At 58.3% G+C, this 10,129-nt stretch overlaps 1 protein-coding gene across 1 annotated transcript; it reads left to right on the top strand.

Annotated features, from left to right (window-relative positions):
- Window positions 1-4,190: 4,190 nt before the first annotated feature.
- IRS2 (insulin receptor substrate 2) lies at window positions 4,191-9,076 on the top strand. Its single transcript, XM_086482084.1, has 2 exons — window positions 4,191-7,698; window positions 8,987-9,076. The coding sequence occupies exons 1-2, from the start codon at window positions 4,191-4,193 to the stop codon at window positions 9,010-9,012; spliced, it is 3,534 nt and encodes a 1,177-aa protein (XP_086338210.1). The 3' UTR covers window positions 9,013-9,076.
- The last annotated feature ends 1,053 nt before the right edge of the window (window positions 9,077-10,129 follow it).

Genomic DNA, 10,129 nt, shown 5'->3' with positions numbered 1-10,129 from the left:
TTTGGTTTTGTGAGTTGTTGGTTTGGTTTTGGTTTTTTTTTTTTTTTTTTTTTTTGACATGTAGCTAAGGAACCCCAAGTACTTGAAGCATGGAAAGGTGAAATTAGGAGGGCTCTGTATTTCCTATACCTGGTCTAGGCTTCACCATTTTCATAAGCAAGGTCTGTAATTTTCTGGGCATGTCTCTGCCAGTTTAGGGTGGACAGAGGTAACATTTTACAACTGACATCACCGGCGGCAAATGCCCCTCACATAGGTAAGTGTATTTTGATAAATCTGACCATTAGCCAGCACAGCTTATTTTTCTTGAAAGACAAAGGACGTGGCTGAAGCAAGGTATTCTGGCAAAAGCACAGTTTAGCAGGCAGGAAAGATGCTAATATTAGCACTATTTTGTTTGTTTACTTCATATATTAGCAAAGGATTCTCAGAAGAGACCTCAAACTAGAAGATAAATGTGATGAAACAGAGATGGGGCAGGGTGATACGACAGAAGAAAAAGAATGGGAGAGGTAAAACGAGATAATTTTTTCTTTCATCATGATGGAATTGTTCTATAGAGATGATTTAAGCAAACATCCTCTGGCAAATCTATTGCAGTTACTGAAGGTGCTGCTGTCCCTATTTGTCCGCCCCTACGTTCTGCCTGAAATTACTCGATGGAGCAAGAGAGCATGTGCTATGCTTCAACTGTCCACAATCACAGCCCACTGTATCACTGAAAACCCACTTATTTCAGAAACTAAAGCTAATATGCTACGTGACACACAGGGATCGCTGAAGCATAAGATATGCCAGCCTGTAGAAACAGTGACCTGTAGCTGAGAGGTGGGATGGACAAGTGGTGGTAGTGCGTTTCTTTTAATTAAATGCCCCTGTAATTACACTGAAATGACCAGGAAAAAATTCCAGAAGGGATATAGTTCTGAAAAGCAATGTGGAGGAGTTCAGAGAAAACTCTGAATAAGACAGATCACCTACATAAACTGGGCTCATGCTTTCTAGAGTGTCGGTCATGGAACAACAGATTTTTAACCTGAAATTTACACACACTCGAGTCCCACTTCTTGTGCTCTGTACCCCAGTTATGCATGAAAAAACAAATCCCAAACATAATTATGGAAAAAGTAATATTTGTTCTTAATCGGCCACTGCTAAAAATGAACTGCTAAAGCTGCTCCTTATGTCAATGCTAATACAGAAATAAAAAGTATAAACTTCAACCTTGAATTCTAGCTTATCCTAGTGTCATCGAAATTGTTTGCAAACTTAAGTTCTGCTGCTATAGCCAGTATGTCAGATGTGTATTGCCAACATAGTCAAGAATAACGTATATGGAAACATCAAGTAGATGAATTCATATTCATCTTTTTTACATGTCAGACCTAAGAATGCTTGCTCAAGGTCACCAAGCATATTTCATAAGCGTCTGGAAAAAAACCTTTCCAAATTTCCAAGGGGCTTCCAGACCAAAGGTTCCTCTTCGTGTTTATGGGCCGATATCACTCAGAGAGGCAAGAAATTGTTCAGATAACTCACCCCCTATATGTCTTCAGCAGTGTGAGCAGAGTGAATAGTCTGGCTCGTTACAGTCATAGGCAGCAAATCAACTATTCCTGAGTTTTCATATGAAACTTTCCTCGCTGAGGTCTGTTATGCAATCATTACATATAATCTAAATTCACAATTACCAACTCTATGCATTTTTCCAGATACAGAAACCAAAGAACATTACCAGGACAGTAAAGATGGTAAGCATCGTTGTCTGTGAGGAGTCGCACAGGTACGGAAAGGTCACGGGTACCTTGCCCAAGGTTATGCACGGAGCCCGCTGCACGCTGCAGCCGCTCTCCTCTTCCTCCTGCGGAGAGGTCGGTACCTCCATCTCCAATTACTTCTCTCCCTCCTCTCCCCCGCCCTTTAAAAATAAACTAAAACCAGGTAACTACTACCGTGTGTGTAACTTAGCATTTCCCCGTAAGACGACGGGAGAGGTCTCTCTTCAAAAGGCGCTTCATTGCAGCGTACCGGTATTTGCAGTGCAGTGGTCTTTTCCAATCACCCCCCTCCCTCCCGGTTACAGCTGTTGATTTCTAAATGGGTTATTATGACCCAAACCGCGGGGAATTTCGGGCAGGAGGGAGCGAAGCCGGGCAGCAGCGATACGTGCGGGCTGCGGGCGGCCCCGCCGCCGCCGCCGGGAACACGGGGAGCGCCCGCCCCCGGCCCCGCACGGCGGCAGCTGGAGGCGCAGCATCACTTTCGTCTTTTTTTCTTTTTTTTTTCGTGTGTGTGTATGTGGGGTGGTTTTTTTTTCCCCTCTGCTTTACATGCAAACCTGGCTGCTTCAGCCTCGCCGCAGGCCGACAAACGAAAGCGTATCCCGGCAGCGTTCAGGGGAGGAGAACGGCAAGCGCGGGTGGGGGGGGGCTTTTGCGTGACCCCAGCCTCACTTTCCCTCCCGGGAGGGAGCGGAGGGCGGAGGGGGAGTGGGCTTCCCCTGCCGCCCTCGGGGCGGGAGGAGATGTGGCCGTGATGAGCAGCAGGCTGGGCTGGACGCGTTCAGCGCATCCTTTTCCCTTCATCCCCCGAGCCGTACGGTCACTGCCCTCCCCGCACCGGGGGCGGGCGGCAGGCGGGCATCCCCGCCCCGCAGCCCCTTCCCGGGCCCCCTGCGCTCCCCCTTCCTTCCGCCGCACACAGAAAAAAAATAAGGAATGCCGACCCCCCCCTCCCCTCCCCTCCCCCCGCCCACCCCGGCCGGGGCCCCCTCCCCTCCGCCACCCGCCTCCCTCCGGCGACGCGAGGGGGAAGCGGGGGGCTCGTTCCTCCGTTGCCTCGCCGGGCTCTGTGATCCCCCGGCGGGGCCGGGGGCGTTTCCAGAGGAAGCGCGGGCGCTGCCCTTACTCACCGCTTAACGCGAAACGCACGGATAAATTAATTTTTTTAATTAATACCGAGTAGCAATGCCCCCCCGCCCTCCCCAGGTGGCATTTCCTCGCCGCACGTAAATAGCCGCTGCGGGGGGCGGGAGCAGCCAGGCCCTGAGGGGAGCGGTGGGGGCAGGGGCAGCAAGTCCCCGAGTGTTTCGGGGCGGGGGAGCGAAATGGCGGGGGGGGACACGACACGACACGACGTGGAGGCGGCCGCGCACGCGTGGGCGGGGGCTGACACACCGGGTGGAAGAGTGCGCGTACGGCGGGGGGGGGGGGGGGGGGGGGAGCCGCCGTGCGTGCGTGTGCGGGGAGGGCTGACGCACACACGCGTGTGTGGGGGTGTGCGGGGGGGAGACTGGCGCACACGCACGCCCGGAAGCTCCGCTCCGGGAGCGGGGGGCCCGCGGAAGGCGGGTGGGCAGCACCTGATGGCGGCGACGAGCTATGCCGGTGTCCCCCGCCCCCCCCCCCCCGGCTGCCGCCCGTCGAGGCTACGACGGATGGCGAGGGGCAGCACCGGGGCTCGCCGGGTGCGCTGGCGCTCCCCGCCGCGCCAGCCCCCCGGCACGCTCCGGGCTGTGTGCGCGCAGGGCAGCGGCGGGGAGGGGAGGAGGCGGGTCCCGCTGCGCCTGAGGGGGGCCGGAGGCTGTGGGCGGGAACGCTCCCGCCGCGGAGGGGCGGGAAGGGGAGGGGCCCGAGGCTCCCGCCGTCCAACGGTGCCGCGCCGCTTCGCACCCGAGGGCCAGCCCCGCCGTCCCATTGGCGGGCGGAGCCGTCCTTCGCACGGCGCGGAGGCCAATGCGGGGCGGTGCCGGCGGCGGCCGCGCCCCGCCCCGTCTCGGTGTGTGAGCGTCTCGGTAAGGCGGCGGTCACGTGTTGTTTTGCTCTTTAGTTGGGGCACTCGGTGCGCGATGTGTTACTTAGGGCGAAACTCCCGCCGGCGCCGGCAGCAGCCGCGGCGGCAGCAGCAGCGGCAGCAGCAGCGGCCGGGGAGCGGCAGCGGCGCCGCCGCCGGTACCCGAGCCGGGGAGGACGCTGGGCGACCGCCGGCAGCACCCGCTGCCTAGAGGCGACGGCGGAGAACCCCGCTGCGGCTCCGAGCAGCCGCGCTCTTTCTGCGGAGGAATAACTTTATTTTCCCGCTTTCCCTCCTCCCTCTTTTTTTTCCCGCGGCGCTCGGCCCCCAGCCCCGCTCAGCGGCGGCGGCGGCAGCAGCGAGAGGAGCCGGGCGGCGCTCCCGCCGCGGGGTCGGGGATGGCGAGCCCCGCCGTGCTGGGGCTGCTGCCCCCCTTGAGCTCCCCGCCTGGCCCCAACCTGAACAACAACAACAACAACAACCAGGGCGTGAGGAAGTGCGGGTACCTGCGCAAGCAGAAGCACGGCCACAAGCGCTTCTTCGTGCTGCGGGGCCCGGGCGGCGGGGAGGAGGCGGGGGGTGCCCGGCTGGAGTACTACGAGAGCGAGAAGAAATGGAGGAACAAGTCCGGGGCGCCCAAGCGGGTGATCGCCCTGGACTCCTGCCTCAACATCAACAAGCGGGCGGACGCCAAGCACAAGTACCTCATCGCCCTCTACACCAAGGACGAGTACTTCGCCGTGGCGGCCGAGAACGAGCAGGAACAGGAGGGCTGGTACCGGGCTTTCACCGACCTGCTCAACGAGGGCAAGGCGGCCTGCCAGGGGTCCCCCCACCGCCACCTCGCCTCCCCCTTCTCCGCCTCCTGCAGCGCGGCCGCCGCCTCCCTGGCTGCCGCCGGCGAGGACCTCAACTACGGGCTCATCACCCCAGCCGCCGCTGCCTACCGGGAGGTCTGGCAGGTGACGCTGAAGCCCAAGGGCTTGGGGCAGAGCAAAAACCTCACCGGCGTCCACCGGCTCTGCCTCTCGGCCCGCACCATCGGGTTCGTGCGCCTCAACTGCGAGCTGCCCTCGGTCACCCTGCAGCTGATGAACATCCGCCGCTGCGGCCACTCCGACAGCTTCTTCTTCATCGAGGTGGGGCGCTCGGCGGCCACCGGCCCCGGCGAGCTCTGGATGCAGGCGGACGACTCGGTGGTGGCCCAGAACATCCACGAGACCATCCTGGAGGCCATGAAGGCGCTGAAGGAGCTGTACGAGTTCCGGCCCCGCAGCAAGAGCCAGTCATCCTCATCCTCCTCCTCCGGGGGGGCCGCCGGGCCCGGCGGCAGCGGCGCCTCCGCCACCCACCCCATCACCGTGCCCGGCCGCCGGCACCACCACCTGGTCAACCTGCCCCCCAGCCAGACCGGCCTTCTCCGCCGCTCTCGCACCGACAGCCTGGCCGCCGGCACCAAGTGCACGCCGTGCCGGGTGCGGACGGCCAGCGAGGGCGACGGCTGCCGGGTGGGCTCGGTGGCCGGCAGCCCCATGAGCCCGGGCCCCGTGAGGACCCCCCTCAGCCGCTCGCACACGCTTAGCAGCGGCGGCGGGGGCCGGCAGGCGGGGAAGCTCATGCCTGTGCTGGCCGGCGGCGGCCTGCAGAACAGCCGCTCCATGTCCATGCCCGCCTCCCACTCGCCCCCCTCCGCCACCAGCCCCATCAGCCTCTCCTCCAGCAGCGGCCTCGGCTCCGAGCCTGCCCACCCGCATCACCCGCAGCGCCCGTCCAGCGGCAGCGCCTCCGTCTCCGGCTCCCCCAGCGACGCCGGCTTCATGTCCTTCGACGAGTATGGCTCCAGCCCAGGTGGCGACCTGCGGCCCTTCTCCTCCTCCTCCACCGCCAGCAACCGCAGCAACACCCCCGAGTCGGTGGCCGAGACCCCCCCGGTGCGGGACGCCGGGGGCGGCACCGACCTCTACGGCTACATGGCGATGGAGCGGCCCCCGAGCGGCCGCCTCTGCTACCGGCCCTGCCCCGACGCCGCGGCCGACAGGGGCCATCGGAAGCGGACCTACTCCCTGACCACCCCGTGCCGGCAGCGGCCCGCCCCGCCGCAGGTCTCCTCCGCCTCCCTCGACGAGTACACGCTGATGCGCGCCACCTTCGCCGGCAGCGCCGGCCGCCTCTTCCCCTCCTGCCACGCCGGGGCTTCCCCCAAAGTGACCTACACCCCGTACCCCGAAGACTACGGGGACATCGAGATCGGCTCCCAGCGCAGCTCCGGCAGCAGCAGCACCAACCTGGGGCCGCCGGGAGGCGCGGGGGGAGGCGGAGGAGGAGGAGGGGGAGATGACGGCTACATGCCCATGACCCCCGGCGTGGCCGCAGCCTTAGGGCAGGGAAGCCGGGGCGGCGATGACTACATGCCCATGAGCCCCACCAGCGTGTCCGCCCCCAAGCAGATCCTGCAGCCCCGGGCCGGGGTGGGTAGTGGGTCCCCCGGGAACGGGAGCAGCTACAAGACCAGCTCGCCTGGGGAGAGCTCCCCTGACGACAGCGGGTACATGCGGATGTGGTGCGGCTCCAAGCTGTCCGTGGAGAGCTCAGACGGGAGGCTGAGTAACGGCGACTATATCAATATGTCCCCTCGGGACCCGCAGCACGGGCCCCAGGCTCCCTCCCTCACCCCCCCGGACTTCTTTTTCGCCCCTTCGGCGCACGGGTCCAGCGAGCCCCCGAAGCCCGGCTGCTATTCGTACAGCTCCTTACCCCGCTCCTACAAGAGCCAGGGCCTGGCAAAGGACAGCGACCAGTACGTCTTCATGAACTCCCCGGGGAGGATGATCCCGGAGGAGGCGGTGTGCGGAGCGGGCCAGCCGCCCACCGGCACCTTCGCCCCCTCCAGCCACACGGTGCCTTCGCCCCTGCGACACAGCCGGACCGAGAGCTTCCTCAGCCAGCGGTGCCCGCGGGCGGCCCGGCCCAGCCGCCTCTCTTTGGAGACCTTGCGGACGGTGCTGCCCAGCATGAACGAGCACCCTCTGCCGCCCGAGCCCAAGAGCCCCGGCGAATACATCAACATCGACTTTGGGGATGCTGCCGTCTATTCTCCCCCCTCGCTGCCTGCCGACAGCCCGGCCTCCTCCCTGGGCTCGGGCACGGGGCAGAGGCGCTCCCCTCTCTCTGACTACATGAACATTGACTTCGGGTCACAGTCGCCCTCCCAGTCGGGCACGGTTTCGGTGGGCTCCCTGGAAGCGCTCTCGCCGGGCTCTTCCTCCAGCACCAGCCAGCCCGACGGGCGCTATCTGAAGGCGGGTGTGGGGGTGGCTTGTTCGTCCAGCCCATCCGACGGTGGGGATTACACCGAGATGACCTTTGGTATGGCCACCACCCCACCCCAACCCATCGTTCAGAAGCCAGAAAGTGCCCGGGTCACCAGCCCCACAGCTGGGGTGAAGAGGCTCACCCTCTCTGGAGTGGAGGCTTTCATTCTTGCCAGCCCTCCCCCAGACCCAAACCGGGGGGCCAAGGTCATCCGGGCAGATCCCCAGGGACGCAGGAGGCACAGCTCAGAAACTTTCTCCTCCACCACCACTGTGACCCCCGTGTCCCCCTCCTTCGCACACAACCCCAAACGGCACAACTCGGCCTCGGTGGAGAACGTGTCCCTCAGGAAAAGCGAAGGCCTGGAGGAGGAGCAGGGTAGCAGCCCCATGTGCCGGGAGACCTCGGCTGGCTTCCAGAACGGCCTCAACTACATTGCCATCGACGTGGTGGACGGGACCCTGGCAAACTGTGACAAAGCCAGGTCGAAAGCCAGGCACGTCCTGAACGGAGGCATCAACGGAGTGGAGATGAGCGCCTATGCCAGCATAGACTTTCTGTCTCACAACCTGAAAGAAGCGAGTGCTGTGAAAGGTGAGTAGCTACGTCTGACAGTGCCTGCCACGCGTGTTTGTGCTTAGTGTTCTCATCGTGGGGTTGTGTTTTGTCGGGTAGAGCGCTATCCCTCCTGGCCTTCTTAAAAATCTCTTTTCCCCCAACACGTGCTGTAATAAACAGTCTTGGAGGAACTCGCTGGCTCTTTGTATGAGAAAAAGTTTGATTTCAGGATATTTCTTCCTGTTTGAATTCTACTGTGCTATTATTATAAGCATATACTTCTGGGTACCCCAATAGAAGCTGATGTTTACATAGTTACTATGTTTGTTTCTTATGTAAGATTTTTGGAAAGTGTTTGGAAAATACAACCAAAATAGTTCATGTTAATGTAGCTTCTAAATACTATTTAAAAATGTAAAATGATTGAGTTAAAAAAACAGGATTGTTGGACTGAGGACAACAGATTACAAAAAAAAATCCTTGGCGCTCTAGCTAGGGAGGTCAATCGTACCAAAATGAGAAGGATAACTTCAATATCTTGGTTTTGAAATCTCTCTTGCAAAAGCTTAACAGTAAATCATGGTGAGCGTGGAATGTGAATTAAAAAAAAAAAAAAAAATCATTTCCAGAAGTCGCTATATGCATGAGCTGTTGCATGTCGTATCGCACATTTCACTTAAAGGCCCACCCTATGGTGGTGTGTAACTACGTTCCAGCTGGCGGCTCGGCTTGGCTGGCTTTACTTCTCCAGGGGTTGCAAATGCTGGGTGTTCAAAGACAAAAGCAAACTGAAGAAATCTGAAAATCAGGGTGAGAGAGAATTTAGTTTTTAATTATGTAGCTGTTCCTTTGTTGAGGTGCTAGTTACGCTGTTGGTTTTTTTTTAAAAACAAACAAAGAAATCCCCCTCCCTCCCCCCCTCAAAATAGCAACCCGCCTCCTCTTAGCCAGTGAGAATTTGTACACAACTGGAGGCTGGTTGAGGAGGGCACAGAAGAGCCAGTCTGCCAAGGATTAAAAGTTAATGATGAGACACCATAGGGATTCTTTTTGCTCTTGAATTTATGCAAGACGTGGTGCTTTAAACCCGTATGCGTATATAGCTGGAATATATATTTATGGGTCTAGCGAGGTGAGATGACGTACCACGTAAAAGTAGTTGCTTGGAGGTGGATGGGTATTGCTTCTGTACTCCCAGTGCTGATAGAAGTCAGCAATAATGAGCAAAAAGCGACAGTTTGTTACAGCCACTTGCAGTTTTTTTTCTTCTGTTTTCTTAGTAGCTAGTTGATTTTGAAGAAGAAAATATTTTCTCTTTTGATAGGAAGTACAGGAAGATGGAAAAGATGAGAGACCCACCGTTGGCAGAGCAAGCTTTGAACCTAATTAAGACGAGAGGATTGTTGAATGAAATGTCAGAGTTTGAAAGGATGAACGCTTATTCTGAATGACCGGGAGGGTTGAGGGCAGAGCGTTATTTGTCTGTCGCTTTTAGTTTTTGCTGGGGTCGTTTTCAGGATCCCTGTGGTTTGACCCAGACCGGTGAGGATGCTGCAGTGACCCCTCTCCTTGTCCAGCCTTGGCATTGCCGGACCGGGCACCCAACAAAGCGTTACCCCTCCCTTGCTTTGCACACTGATCTTTCACAGAAACGAGGAGTTTTTCTTAAGCCACCCACAGCCCCAACTACAAACCGAAAGCTATGGGAGGAAAAAAAAAAAAAAAAAAAAGAGCTATTTCCACAACATTCCCCAAACTGCTGACCCTAAGGCGGAGGGACGGGGACTGGGGGGTGGGTGTGTGTGTGGATGTGTGTGTGTGCAGGGGGAGGGGGAGGGGAGCGGGCACCAGTTACCGAGAAAACCTGGAGTGGATGGGAGCGCGGCCACCATCCAGGCGGAAAGCAGGAATGAAAGAGCCGGTCGGTCGGATAAGCAGGGGGAAGCGACTGCTGTCCTTCCCACCCGGTAAACAAAAGGGTAATGCCAGAAACGCAGCCGTGGTGGTGTGGTACAGGGCGTGCAGAGGAGGGGGTTCAGTTCTGCTCTGCATTTGTCAAAGGGTGGTTATGGGCTTGCCTGATTTTTAATGTTTAATCCGCATGCGTATTTATTTTTCCTCTTTCCCATAAGCTTTTTAAACGCAGACCACATCCAGAAGTGGTACGGGGGAGCTCGTTGAGATTTACAATCTCTGTAGAAGGCAGGGCTGTCTTCTCCACCACTCCCGCTTCTGCTGGGCACACTCGGGGTTACAGGATTAATGTAGCCAGTGTCAGGCCAAGGCGGTAAGGAAAAACCTCACCCGAACATCACCAGTCAGCAGTGCGCAGGGTTGGGTACCAAACCCGGGGGTTCAGGTTCATTGCACTTGTGGCAGGCAAACTGGAAAAGTCATAGAATGGGGAAGAGGAAATATATCACACTTTTACCGGTGTAAGTAGAATCATTAACTTTTGCAAATTTCC

Source organism: Leptosomus discolor, chromosome 1 (genome assembly GCF_034619465.1).
Source record: "Leptosomus discolor isolate bLepDis1 chromosome 1, bLepDis1.hap2, whole genome shotgun sequence".
NCBI lineage: Eukaryota > Metazoa > Chordata > Aves > Leptosomiformes > Leptosomidae > Leptosomus > Leptosomus discolor.
The sequence above is the reverse complement of the archived record's forward strand: the minus strand, read 5'-3'. Positions and strand labels throughout refer to the sequence as shown.

Excerpts from the sequence above, each read along its gene's own strand:
- IRS2 (XM_086482084.1), top strand. The coding sequence starts at position 4,191 with ATGGCGAGCCCCGCCGTGCTGGGGCTGCTGCCCCCCTTGAGCTCCCCG. Across the intron at positions 7,699-8,986 it reads AGAAGCGAGTGCTGTGAAAG|GAAGTACAGGAAGATGGAAA; the intron begins GTGAGTAGCTAC and ends CTCTTTTGATAG.